The sequence below is a fragment of the Octodon degus genome, unplaced genomic scaffold (genome assembly GCF_000260255.1).
Source record: "Octodon degus isolate 3935 unplaced genomic scaffold, OctDeg1.0 scaffold00023, whole genome shotgun sequence".
Lineage (NCBI taxonomy): Eukaryota > Metazoa > Chordata > Mammalia > Rodentia > Octodontidae > Octodon > Octodon degus.
This window is the reverse complement of record NW_004524599.1, coordinates 8,866,413-8,881,011: the sequence shown is the minus strand read 5'-3', so window position 1 is coordinate 8,881,011 and position 14,599 is coordinate 8,866,413. Positions and strand designations below refer to the sequence as shown.

General features: G+C 39.6%; 1 protein-coding gene across 1 annotated transcript in view; it reads right to left on the bottom strand.

Moving 5' to 3' along the window:
* The window catches only part of LOC101580438, a 409,418-nt gene that overhangs the window by 383,236 nt on the left and 11,583 nt on the right, over positions 1-14,599 (bottom strand). The window contains exon 5 of the mRNA XM_023712057.1: positions 1,726-1,812. Within this exon, the coding sequence (XP_023567825.1) occupies positions 1,726-1,812 (87 nt within the window). The remainder of the gene's footprint in view (positions 1-1,725; positions 1,813-14,599) is intronic.

Below are 14,599 nucleotides of genomic sequence, written 5' to 3'. Positions count from 1 at the left end.
CTTCCTTCCTTCCTTCCTTCCTTCCTTCCTTCCTTTCTATTTTGTATTTTAGGGAAGGGTCTACAGGGTGTTCAGGGTCTCACTACTAGTTCGGACTCATAGTGATCCGCCTGTTTACAGCCTCCCAACAGCTGGGATTACAGGTGCGCGCCACCATGCCCAGTCTCAATTGCCATCTCAGTGTGCCCCGGGGGCGGGGCCGGCACGGCAGGCCTAAGGATAGTACTCCCAGACCCTGCACCTGCTTGCAGGCTCTTTCATCCACTGAGCTATTTGACTGGCCAAAAATGCAGAATTCTAAGTATGTCAAAATCTAGAACTTTGGATTGTCACCCTGATAGTGCAAATGGAAAATTCCCACCATGAACAGGAAATGTTTAAAATACTGTACAATATTCTTTAAAATATTATACAAAATTACCTCCAGGCTATGTGTATTTGGTGCATATAAAACATAAAAGAATATCACATTTAGCCTGACTTAACTTTTCCCAAGATGTATCCTAATGCATATGCCAATATTCTCAAATTTCAAAAATATATACAGAACCTGAATCAAGCCTGGTCCTCAGTATTTTCAGGTAAGGAATTTGCAAACCTGCCTGAAGGAACCTTGCCTGTCTGTAGTTACAGTCATTTTTTATTCAGCCAACACAACTTATTAAAATAGCTTTCAAAAATTAGAAAGTCCATGCACTACAGAAATTCTACCAACCACACCTGCATTACTGCGCTCTCTAAAAAATTAAAGACAAGCATCAGCTGTTGATTTGGTTGATGCCTCTCCCCCGAAGTCACTGGAACATCTCTCACCCTTCAAGTGTTTATAAGCAAAAAGAAAACGGTGGAGACTTACCAATTTCAAATTCAGTGTTTCATCAACTGGTGAAAACCGTTCCTAACACTAAATCTTTGTCCTATTTTGCACATGTATCCTTCGATAATGTCCTGAATGCCACCTCATTAAAAATGTTTAGTTTACTCAGAACTGCTTCATAAAATAATCTCTACACCATATCTGAGCCCCTTTATTTGTGGAACTTGAGCCCAGTCTCTTATTAAAACGTGCAGCTTCGATTACTAGTGCCTAGGACTGGAATACGATCTTCTGAATGTGAATAAAGGACATTTACTGGTGTCATCCTATCATCAATAACCTCTGTAAACCCCGGAATACTTTGTAAACTACAAAATCTGCACAGAGGTATGCACTTAAGGGGCAATTCTGAATTGTAATTTTACAACCATACCTAGATTCAAGATTATAGGAAAGAATATTCTTATCATCTCTGCACCTCTGTGGCTCAAAGGTTAGAGGGTGGTTTTGCACACTGAATGGAAAGAATTCAGTCGTCACGGTGAATGGAAATCTCATGTGCTTAATGCTTTTCACTGACGAATGCTCATTTTCAATTGGAAGGGCAGAGATGCATTTGCAAAATGCTGCCCCTCAGATGCGTGGCATGGGTCTTATAACGGCCCAAACTTCTCACACACAGCAGCCTCAGATGAAAGCAGACTGATGCTGCTTCCTCCTCACCAGCTTGCTGTCCTTGATCAAAAATTACCTTCACTGCCCATCGTGTTGTTGCTGGTTCAAGCTCACCATTTAAATTGTAAGCTGCAAAGTCTAAGCGGAACTGCACGTGTGATCTTTGTCACCTCATTTTCATGAATGGAAAAGAATATTCTGACACAAAAATTACATACTTAATTCTAGCTCACCCTGGCTGCTGACCTCCATCCCACACTGCCTTGGGTTTATTTCCTCATCCATCGGTGGGTCAAAGTAATTTCTGCTGTATTCATTTCCTGTGGAAAGTACACGAGGTAAGGGTCAGTGATTATTAGAAGCACATGAACCAAAATGTTAATTTTGAAATCGACACCAGCACAGAAGGACCATTTTAGCTACTTTATAAGCTTACACTTTTTACAAGTTTTCCAGGCCTCTCGTTTTTGTAATTATCAACTTACGAAAGGTCAGAAAAGGTGATTCAAAAAACAAGTTCACCCTATCTTTCTGTTGCTAAAAAATTAATGAGAAAATTATCCAATGCAAACTTTAAAATAATAACAAAAACTTAAGCCAAACTATTTGAGGCTATACTCAAGACATGGACAGTTTTGGATTATGATGATGAGTAGAGTTCACGTTCTATTTATCGACGTGTATTTCATTAATCTCATCATGCGGCTGTCTTAAGAATTCTGCAGTGGTGACCTCAGGATGAAAACCAATAGTGAAATTGTCATGTTGATAGTAGAATGAAAAGAGGAAAAACAGAAGGAAGGAAGGAAGGAAGGAAGGAAGGAAGGAAGGAAGGAAGGAAGGAAGGAAGGAAAGAGAAAAGAAGGGAAAGAGAAAAAAAGAGAGGGCTTCTTATTGGTCTTTTCTTTATGCCAGCCTAAGTAATATGCAGGGAAGGTATAAATGATTTAGCCAGAAATTTTATACAATACACATCAGCAAACTGAACACCCCATCCCTGAATTTCTCACTTCACATTTCCCATTTATTGTATCCTTATCTCTTTATCCAAACTGTAGCATGAGGTTTGACTTTGTAATAGAGAAAAGGGTCTGCTATCAATTTTCTAAATCTAGTTTCATTCTTCCTGCAGACTGAAATGTATATGTCTGTTGCTAGTAATTTGCATTCAGCAAAATGTACCCTATTCTGACGATAACTCAAATTGCCTCAAAGACTGCAAAAGAAAGAAAGCACCATGGAGTGAAAACAGCAACTTCAGGCATATAGCTCACAGCAAAAGGTGAAAACACATCAGGCTGCCTTCATTATTTTTCTCAACGCTCAGACAAAATACTCAACACCTAAAGTTCAGGGAGGAAAGTTTGGCTCACGGTTTGTGGAGGTTTCACCCCATACAAGCTCCAAGGCAGAGTGGCAAGGCAGTGAGTATCAAAGAGGAAAGAGAACTCATGAGGGGCAGAAGGCAGCAAATCAAACAAAGAGCAAGCCTTTTTATGTCCATGGATCGTATCCAGGATCCTGGGATTAGGACGATGCCAAATTAATCACCCACCCTTAATCCCAACATTGCACCATGAATCAGTCACATGCTCTAGATTCAACCAACTCTGGCAAAGACCCACCAATGACTGCATGGAGCTTGGGGGGCACATCTAGACACAAGGGCTAACTGGTACACTGGGATACTCCACAGTCTGTTTAAGTTCAAAAGCAATCCAAACAGCAGCTCCTTTTCCAAGAGTAAAGGACACTTGATATAAACCCAGGTTTAATTTCAATTTCTGGATTCGCACATTTTTGCTGTAAGTCCCTGATTTACCAGTGTCATAAACATAAGGACCAAAACCCTGCTTTACCTTGAGTACTCAATAAAGAAAAAGTAATTGGAATTCACTCTTGTTATTTTACCTGTTAACAATTACTAGACTGATATGAATCTTGGGGTATATGATCCATGTCTTATGCACTACAGTGGCAGAGCCCTGCCACCTCATTCATTTTCACTGTGTTTGTTTCTACCACAAAGCACTGTGGCACTCTAAGCACATTTTCCCTACACTGGCAAAATATACACCCAACTAAAAGCAAAAATGGTAGCCTATTAGTTATCACATTGCTCTTCAGCACTGGTCCTGGACAGGACACATATCCTAGAAGCTTTCCAGTTCAATATCTAATTCAAATTATCTGCCTTCCAAAATAACCAATGAGTAAATAATTCCAAGATAATCAAGACTTTGCAAAGCAAAACAGAATTACATTATGTTGATCTGGGGGTCTAGGGAAGTGCACAGTCAGCTGTCTTTGTTCTGGATACCACACATGGATCTAAAATACCCAAGAAAAAAAAAACTGCATCTGGACTGAACATGCACAGACATTTGTTATTGTTACTATATTGTTACTCACTAAACAATATAGTACTGCAAGAGCTTACATAGACATTCCATTGTATTGAGCATCATATGCCATTTAGAGATGATAGAAACTTCGTAGATGGATGTGTGTTTTTGCAATGCAAATGCTACCTCACTGCACACGAGAGGTTTGAGCCCCTGTGGATTTTGGGACGGGGTGTAAGGTTCTGAGCCCACCTCTCTCAGACACTGAAGGGACAGCGGCACTGGTTTTGGTCTCTCAAGCCGTCTTCTTCACAAGCCTGGGGTCTTGCCCAGATGTATGTGAAGAAGGTCTGTACACTGGGCACCCTCCAAACTTCTAAGGGTCCCTTCAGAGGCCCACGCTCACACACACAACTGGGAGAGGGGACCCTTGTGCTCTATACAAACTGCCCCTCTGCATGTCAGTTGTAAGCGTCCCTCTTGGAGTGATTCATTTTGTATTTTCCATTCCAGGACACAGCATACAGCGTGTAATGCAGAAAGAATCGAAGAAGCACTAAGAAGCACTGCTTGGCACTCTCTCCTGGTGCCTGCTCATTTCAAAGAGCTCCATATCCCATGTTCTATTACATAGCCATAAAATTCATATGTTTTATATGTATTTTCTGGGTTTTTTGTTATGATATATATTCCTTTGCTGCATACAGTGTACTCTATTTGTCCCTTTTCCGTCTCATTCTCTGAAACCCAAGCTTGGCGGGGACGAGCCCTTCCTCCCTCAGTTCACTATGTGGCCTTCACGCTGAGCACACAGCCTGACACACAGTGCTCACAGCAGGACAGGATTTCACTAGTGATGTAAAATCCTCTGGGAGACCCCCTGTGGCATCCAAAGCTTTCCTCAGCTACCTGCTCTTTCTTGATTAAAATAAGCAGCCAGACAGCACCTGTGAAGCACACTTCATTTCTCTCCTCCTTTCTGTCCCCCCTCCTTTCCTTCTGGGTCCTTCTCAGCCACTTCTCTCTACTTCACTGCCATCTCAGAAGTGAGCACCATAAAGTCTCGACTATAGAGTGACAAAAGCTCCACGCTTCTGTGTCTGGAGCTATCCACTATGAGAACAGGAGCATCGGACCCACACAGCCAGCCATGATTCCTACTGCTGTGATGGCCAGAATTCTGCGGGGCGTGTAGGGAGGCAGCTAAGATCTGCTCAGAAATATGCAGGACAAAACACTACACCTGTGCTGAGCACATGCAGACTTCTTTTCTTTGTCTCCTATCACTAAGCTGTAAAAAAAAAAAAAATGTAGTGACTCTAACATGCCAGGTCTTCTAATACTTCATGAAGAAATTACCATTTATAGTAATTTTGTGATCAGGATTATCCGGGTCAAAAAATGAATCAAGGGAAAAGAATTTTTGACAGAAAAGACTTGGCCAAGGAGAAAAAGCACAAAGGCATCCAATCAAGAGTGGTACATTTTGCTAGTTGGTGTCTGTCATTTTTCTTATTTATTTATTTATTCATTTATTTGGTACAGGGTCTAGCTATGCAGCTTAGACTCATAATGATCCTCCTGTCTCAGCTTCCCCAGAACCTGGATTACAGGCATACATCACCACACCTGGTTTTGGTGGCCAACATGGCATTTCCAGGTTTCCAGGGCCAGCACAGCATGTAGCACTGGGGATTGAACCCAGGTCCTTGCATTTGCCAGCAGGCACTTAGACTGCCCAGCTATCTCCTCAGCCCTGTCCATTTTTCTCACCTCCTAAATTTATAATTTAGCAAAGGAAATAATGGAATCCCAACTTCTTCACTAGCCCCAGAATTGAGTTTAATGTTTTTGCTCAAATTATTCCTATAATACTGGATAGAGTCACCTCATGCCAATATGCAGTCTTTCCCATTCACTCATTCAACCGGTATTTTTAGGTCCTTATCTTGTGGCTCAATCACTTAAACACTCAAAAATCCCTCCTCTCCCATAGTTTATGAATTTCTAAGGGGAAAATTGCACACAATAAATGGATATATATGCATTGTGAATGAGATGAAAAGTGATGAGCAGAAATGCTACAGCTACGGATCACCTGGCCCCCAAGAAGAGGAGGCGCATATGTCTTCAACCATAAAATGCCATTTGTAATTAAGCCACTAACACTCTCAAGCCCATTATAATAATAGAGCTACAGTGTATGGTTGACTGTACATTGTTCCTAATTTACTATTTTGCCAATTACCTGCAACTACACTCACCGCTCTACAGAACAAATAAGAATTCACATGAAAGACTAAAATACATACATACCCATTTCCTATGCATTGGTGCAACTCGCCTTGAGAATCTAATAGTTTAGACAGAACAAGCAAAACTGAGGATGGACCCTTACAAAATTTGGAGGCAATGGACTCAGTTGATCTTTAAGCTAGCATCCTTTGCTCAGATTTCACTGAGTAATGTCAGTTTAATAAAAATGGATGGTTGTAGCATAGGGGGTATATTACCAGAAGCTAGACTGCTAATAGGATGAATTCTTAAAAGTATCATAATCATTCAGAGTATGCTTTTGGATATATCCGAAATCATCTCACGGGAGAACTATCAGAGCCACTGAGAAATTCAAAGTAGGGCATGTAGCAATACAAATACAGTAGGCTTAAATCCAGCTGGTTTTAACTCCTTGTGATATTCAGAAGAATGGTATGGCAATCACATATGTATATACTTATATACATATGCAAATAGATAGATAGATAGATGATAGATAGATAGATAGATAGATAGATAGACAGACAGACAGATAGCTAATATGGTTCTACACCAAACAATCAGAAGTGACACATAAACTAATACATCAGCGGATTGCTCTTGTCCGTACTCTTCACACTCTAATTTGCTTTCAACTTCCAGCCATTATCCTTGCAGGGTTTAGAATGAGTATTGCCTAATACATTCCTCAGGCTATTTTTTTCTGAACCAAGGGAGAAAAACACACTTGCTTCCTGTCCTTCCACACATATCAGGTTTTCCTATCGTTTAACTCAGAGCAGCATAGAACATGATCAGGGCTTTTACTTAAATTACACCACACATGAACTTTGGTCAGGAACCCTCCAGTGTGCACCCACACAGCTCCTTGGGGGCTGGAAGAGTGGGAATGCAATTGCCCACCAGGGGAAGGTTAGTGCAAATCACTGAAGTGTCCTGGCTCAACGAGGCAATCACTTCCTTTCAAATCAGCTACATGAGCTGAAGAGGTAAAAAAGCTAAATGCAGCCCCTGCTCCCGTTCTTATCCTACTCCTGTAAACCCGCTTCCTCCATCTCCAATTTTTATCAGCGAGGATCATATTTTCTAAAATATACTATACATTAAGTGAACACATAGCGTGGTGTATGAACTAAATAATTAATTCGGTAATTTATATTCTACAAATACAGCTGTGCAGTAACATATTACAAAATAAAGCATCCTCCTAATTTTTTTTAAAGGAATGAAGTCTAGAAAACTAAAACTGAATGTGATCCCTCCAAATTTTAAAGACTTTAGAAAAGCATAATATTTTTCCCACTTTGAAAAAGCTACTGCAAAGTTTGCGTATGACCATGGGCTAGACAGCTTTTATAAATATATAGAGTATAACTGTGGAAATCTGGTTTTCCTTTAACATAAAAAAGGAGGAAATGGGACCTGAAGTTTTTGAAAAAACTAATCGTTATGTGAGGATAATCTGATTCCACATCATGAAACAATAATCTGACTGAAAAACTTTTAACAAGAAGATATTATTTGAGTAATATCTTGATAAGTCACTAGGTAATTATGAAGAATCATTGACTTTTCTAAATACCAGTAACAGCTGCTTTGAGCTGGGGAGATAGATGAACTAAGTGTCTACCTGGCAAGCGCAAGGTCACGAGTTCGATCCACATTCCAAAAAAATAAAACCTTCAAAAAACAGCTGATTCAAACATACAATGAACAAATAGAAATGCAAAACCCATAGCTCCAGTTAACCTTCAATATTTGATTCATTAATATTAAACTTTCATATGAATCTATATGTGAACACCAAGATTATCAGTCTTACCCCAAAATAAATGAATCAAAAGAGTTAAAAGCAGCAAGTCAAAGATCGAAAAATTCAACTCCATTTTGCATTTTTTCATTTTAGAAAAGCCAGTTTATGAAAGTTGATCTTCAGCTAACAGCACTCAAAAACTAGTGCCATGTTGGATAAATTAGCTTTCTCAACTGCCTTTTCTTACTTCCTTTCCAAATCTTGTGGGTATTTGATATATCAGTGGCTTGAAAATCTAAATACGGTAATAGTTGGAGTTTGCTAACAAGTCCTAATTAATTGAGCCATATTCTTTTTTCCCCTAAGGCCCTCCCTCATGGTAAATTGCTAAGCACTCTAACTTGCAAACCACTGGAGTGCTGTTGAGTGTGTAATTGCTGCAGGGCATTACTGTGCAGTCCCCCAAGGCATGAATGAGGTTTGTGCTCTGCTGGACCTAAATCCTCCATGAGTGGAAGGGAGAACATCCCAAAGTTCCCAACTTGTAAGCAGGAACATGCTTCTAGTCCATAAGTAATTGCTCTAATTCAAAGGCTAAATACAAGTACATTGGTCTATTCCCTCCTATTCCAGACCTCTAAAAGTCCTATCAAAATTGGTTTCTTTCTCATTAGCAGCCTGGCGACACTGTACCATACAGAAGTTTCTGTGCAGTGTGGGGGGTTGTCTTTCAAATGATGAAGGACCTGAGGTTAGCTATTAATCCCTCCCCGACACATCAGATTACACCTTCATTCATTTGGCAAGTAGGGGCTCTCCGTGGATCTAGGGCTGCATTTATACCCTACACTTAAGCTTTTCATTCAAGTAACTTTTAGCGCACTGAACTGCACTTCAGCGTGAAAGCAATTAATACAGTACATTACTAGAATTTGTATAGGCAAAATTAGTAACCTACCTCTAACAAATCTGGTAACTATGGGCAAATATTCTTTTTATTTCATAAAAAAAATGTTTTTAACTGAATAATGATAGTAATTCCACTATGTCATTGTCTTTCAAATACTTCCTCAACACGAGACATAAGCTGAAAAGATTCTTACAAAAACTAAACAAGTAGAAACGCAAAAATTCTTTTTAGCTAAGACAAACATTTTGTATAAATGAAACATATTAGCACTATATTTATATTGTTAAAATAAAATAATAGGGACTGGGATATAGCTCAGTGGCATAAGTACCTGACTGGCAAGCACAAGGTTCAGACTTCAATCCCCAGTACAGCAAAATCAAAACAAAAAAAGTAATTAATTAATATAAAACAAAGATGATCTTAACCATCCAGCAGAAAAGTATAAAAATGAGGTATAAAAAGTAAAACTATATTAATATGCTGAACTGTAAAAGGCTCAAGTCAACAACTTCTGACATTGCCAGTCCTACAGATAACCCACTACTATTACGAACTACTGGACTATATTGGATTATTTTGTTGAATTCACACACCTACAATATTTAAACGGCAATGGAATACCCATCTCTGACAAAACTAAACAAAAAAAGAGGATACAAATGAAGGACCATTTTGTTTCTGTATATACAAAATAGGATAGATCTACAGCTACTTTCTCTTAATTCAATGAGAAGAAAGATTTGTACTAAGAGTGTTTGGGCAGGATATCATGTCTGCATCTTGTACCATGAACAACCACTATGAAGACAACAATATGCAATGTATTAATTATTGAAACTGTCCTACTAATCCATTTGAAACTGTCTCATTGCTATTCGATTCTCAATAAAATTAATTTAAAAACAAAGAAATACATAATTTGGGTAAGTAATTTAATTTCTCTATATCTCCTATTTATATAATATATATATATATGTATATATATCCTGTATATGTATTTTTTCTCATATAAAAGAAAGTAACACTTGAGCTTGTGCGTCTAACTCCTTTCACTCGATGTTCCATCCACAAGTTGCATCCATTTAGCCACAAATGCATCATGTTTGTCTTCCTGGCAGGGTAGCACTCCCCTCTACACGTACCCCGTTTTCTGTACCCATTCATCGGTTCACGGACATACATGCTGTTTCCAAGATCCAGCTATTATAAACTGTGCTGCCAGGAACATGAATATGAATGATCGTAACTCTTTGGGGAGGACGCCCAGGTGGGAAGACAGGTGGGCAGAAGGCAATTTCTGCTTTTAGCTTTTTGCAGAACCCCTATGCTGATTTCCACATCCCTTTACTAGTCTGCATTCCCACTAGCAATGTGCTAAAGTGTCTCTTCTTCCATATCCGTGCAGCATTTGTTGTTGCTAGATTTTTTTGATGATGCATTCTATTCTGGAGAAAGAAGTTTTTTTCAGTATAAATTTCTGTGGGCAAACTTCTTTCTCAAAAAGCAAAGCATTCAAGACCCTCTTTTTTTTTTTTTTTTTTTTTTTGATAGGTTTTGGTCAGTTAATGTGATGAATGTTTAAAAAATCTATTTTCTGTTAAATTGTTTTTAAGAAAAAAAGAAAATATCAAAAGCAACTATAAATGTAATCATTTAAATAAAGAGTGGCTAATTTGAACTAAAAGCATAAAATACCGAAGTCATGAAATTTTTTTCTAATAATTTTTTTTCTAACAATGAAAATGTGGGCCAACCAATTAGCTCAGTGGACTAAAGCGCCTGCAAGCAGGTACAGGGTCTCTGGGTGGGGAGGGGTGTTTTTGATCCCGGGGTCTGCCGTGCCGGCCCTGCCTCACCACCCCCCCGCCCCCGAGATGGTGATTGTGACGGGGTGTGCGGGTGCACGCCTGTGATCCCAGCTCTTCGGAGGCTGTAAACAGGCAGATCACTATGAGTCTGATCTAATAGTGAGACCCTGAACACCCCGTAGACCCTTCCCTAAAATACAGAAAAATAAAAGTAAAAAAATGTAGCTATCAAACTCCAAGTTAAAATGGTGACCTAATAAAGACTACAATTAATATGAAATTTCATTGACTTAGTGAAGCTCCTCATTCTTACAGCAAAGTCATCCCATAGAAGTTGCCCACAGAAAGCAGGTAAACGATGCAGTATCTTATCCAGCTGCTGAGACTCTCACAAGTGCATCGTTCCCATTTCTGAAAGTGAAGTTTTCCTCTCAGTTTTCTCATGGCATAGCTGGGTGTGGGTCGTGGAAGTCACCGCTACCCTCTCTCTGGGCCCTGTAGCCATGATTCTAAAATTCTTAATCATCCTTCTTACCATAGAATAGATTCTTGAACTCTTAATTCTATTCTAAACATACACAAATTGTTCTGGCATATAAGCCCAGTGATTAAAGTGTACAAATGATGCAATAATCTTGAATATTACACTGATTCTCATACATTCTTTCTTTGAACAACTACGTACAACAGGCCTGTGTGTTTTTCTTCAGACAGTCCGCTAACTCAAGCATTTGATTAAAATATTCCTTTTTCCAACCGGACATTATTCTAGAACTCTATTGTTCCTTTAAAAACTTTAAAAGGAAATAAAATTATTTGTATAAAGTGGCCAAATACTTTACACATTAATATCTACTTGTCATGTATACACTATGTAATCTATACCCTAATAGCAATTTCTACATTTCAGTAGTAAGAATGCTTTCCTAAGTGTTTATTTTTAGCCCTCCAAATCAATGAAAGGGATCAAAATCATTTAGGAGCCAAATGGTATCTAAAGACGCAAATCCAGGTCAGTTCAATAAACTTAAAACAAATGATTTTCTTATATATGTTCTTTTTCTTAATAATTGTTGAAATGTCCTGAAGCAAAAAGTATTTTTAAATGTTATATAAATTTTAGCTAACATCTGTTTTCCATCTTAAGGGAAAAATAACTATAAATGAGAACGATGTAAACAGTTTTATACAATATCGCTTTAAAAATAATCCAGACTATGGGTACAATGGGGAAAAACAGCTCTTTTCAAATATTTTCTCAGATGATTTCAAATACTCACTTAGCACAAGGGCTTGTCTGCTATTTTTATCACAAATATTTGAACATATGCACTTCTAATGGCCACAGCAGCATGAAGACAAATTTTGGGCCACAATTCCTAGCCTAACCTGGAGTCCTCTCACTCACTGGCAGTCATTACGGGCCTTGTCTCGTTCAAGCCGTGCTCCATGTCTTCGGGAAGTGTCCTCCGCACCTCTGTTCGAGCTCGCTCTCAGCTTTCTGCAATCGCCTGCCTGCCGCTGTCCTCTCAGCCTTCTGCTTGGCTGCCACTAGCGAGGTTTCGATGCTCACAGTGACCCTCTTCAAGTCACAGGCAACTACACACCCACTGTGAGACCCCTCGTGGCTCCTCTCTTCCACAGAGCCACACAGAAACTACCATCAAGCCCAGAGGTGCTGCTTGGGCTCCTGGAAGGACGGAGTAGCGTCCCGCACTGATTCTGCAGGGCCATTTCTGCTGAGCCAAGGGAGGCACACACTCACCATCTCCTACCCCGCCGTGTCCTTTCCTCTGTGCACCTCAGATTGATGGGGAGAATGCTGAGGACCCAACAACTGCAAGAGACCCCAGTCCAAGGCCCTCTCCCTAAAGCCCGGGAATCAATGCCCAAGGGTTAGATCACAGAACAATACAAATGATAAACTCTGAACAGTAGTCAAGAAGTCTTTCTGTTCTGGCATGGAGGTATTGATGCGTGGTCAAGCTTCCCTGGGCCTCTTTCCCTAGTCATCCAGTCCCAGCAGGTCTCACAGCCTTCCTTGAAAGGGAAATGCAGCACAGTGAAGAGTTCAGTGGTTACAAAAGAGAGCCTAGGGGAGTTTAAGTTTACTATACGATTTTTGCAACATCTTACTCTTCTACCCTGATGTGTTCTTGACAATTTCACCCAATACTTTAAAGAAATTGAGTTTTCTTTAAAAAAAAAAAAAAAAGATATTTTCTATTGCCCTGCTGAGGAACTGACCGCATCACTGGTATTTCAGAAGATCCACATTTCTTTCCCAGTTTTTCGCTGAAAAACCTACATTCTTAGCCACTTTAATCCACAAATCCTCCCTCACATGTGTCTAGTCACTGACTGTACATAGCTTAGTTTAAGTGACCTAGAATTCCACTCATTATCTACTTATCCAAAATATATAGGTACAAGAGTGTTTCAGACTTTGGATTTTTTTCAGATTTTGGATTTACTTGCTTATCCTTGGTGCGATATCCTGGAGATGGAATCCAAATATAAACAAAGAACTTGTGTATGTTTTGCATGCACCTTGTACACACAGCCTGAAAGGGATTTCATGCACTGTTTCTATTGGGCCTCTGCTTCACTGGAACCCATCACTTGAAGTTAGGTGTGGAATTTTCCAGTTACGGCATCATATATTAGGGCATGAATAGCTTCAGCAATTGGAACGCCTCACAACTTCCATTGTCAAATTAGGGAGACTAATCCTGTAGTATGGTACACACACACACACACACACACACACACACACACTTCTCTCCTATTTTTCCAATAATTCTACACATATTTACTCATTCCAAGAGATACTATTTTTAACTAGTTGTAAACATTGTGTATAACAAAATATTGGTTTTCTGAGATGCCAGATCAATCTGAAATAATTATTTTAATTTTCCAGCTGCCCTCAGTGGGACTGCTGTTGAAATACTTTTCATGAACAGAGATCCTCTGTGTCTGTTTTGTTTGTGTCTGTATTTCTCATACCTGGTTTAGTGCCTAGAAAGCAGAAAATATTCAGTAATCATTCTCTTCAGTGAATGAGAAGGAAATAGATTTATAAAGAAACTATACTGTTACACATAATTCTGAGTAAAAGTATCACATAACTTATTTTATGATCAACTGGTCATGCACATGCCGCTCCCATTTTCATTTAAGTTGTACTTACACTCAGAATGGATATGCGCAGTAAGCAACCCAAGACGTATCACCCAGCGGGTACATTGACCAGATTTTTATTTGATTTATTTGACTTTTTTTTCTTGAATCCCTTTCCTGTCACTAATAGCATCACAATTTCCTTTGTTATGTTTTTTGCTTTTTTTGTTTCATTTTTTTTTGTTTTGTTTCATTTTGTTTCTGTTTTGTTGGTGGAATTGGGGATTGAACTCAGGCCCTTGCACTTGCCTGGCAAGCGCTTATTCTACTGAGCTATCTCCCCAGCCCCAAAAAGTTCAAAGGATTTTTTTTTCTGGCTCAGGATTCCTTAAGGGCAGGTCTGGTAAGGCATGAGGATCTAGGGATGGAACCACAGCATCCTGAGCCTGACTGCCTTTGCTTAAGCAGGCATAGTTTCCTAATCTATGGTAGGTAGTCGAGAGAGACTAGTAACTAGAGATCTGCCTCCGATCTCTTTCTCACACCCTGTAGTAATGCCACGATGCAGGTGGTCGCCTGAGCACGCGCGCCCAAGTGGTCTTCCCTGGGACTCTGAATTCTAAGCAAGGAGGTAAAAGGAGCAGGAACCTGGAGACCACACATCACACCCGCAGCCATGCGCCAGGACCAAGGGGCTCCTGCAGGCCACCGTAACTGTTTGTCTGACTTTCTGCACTGCAGGGGCCATGGTTTCTGCCATTGTCACAATCGAATTTCTGAGGTCACAGAACTTTTGTGTAAATTTTTTGTATCATTTCCGCTGCTCACCTCTAAGAAATTCTAAGTGATTCGTGCCCACACGGGACTCCTAACAACCAGTCAGTGTCA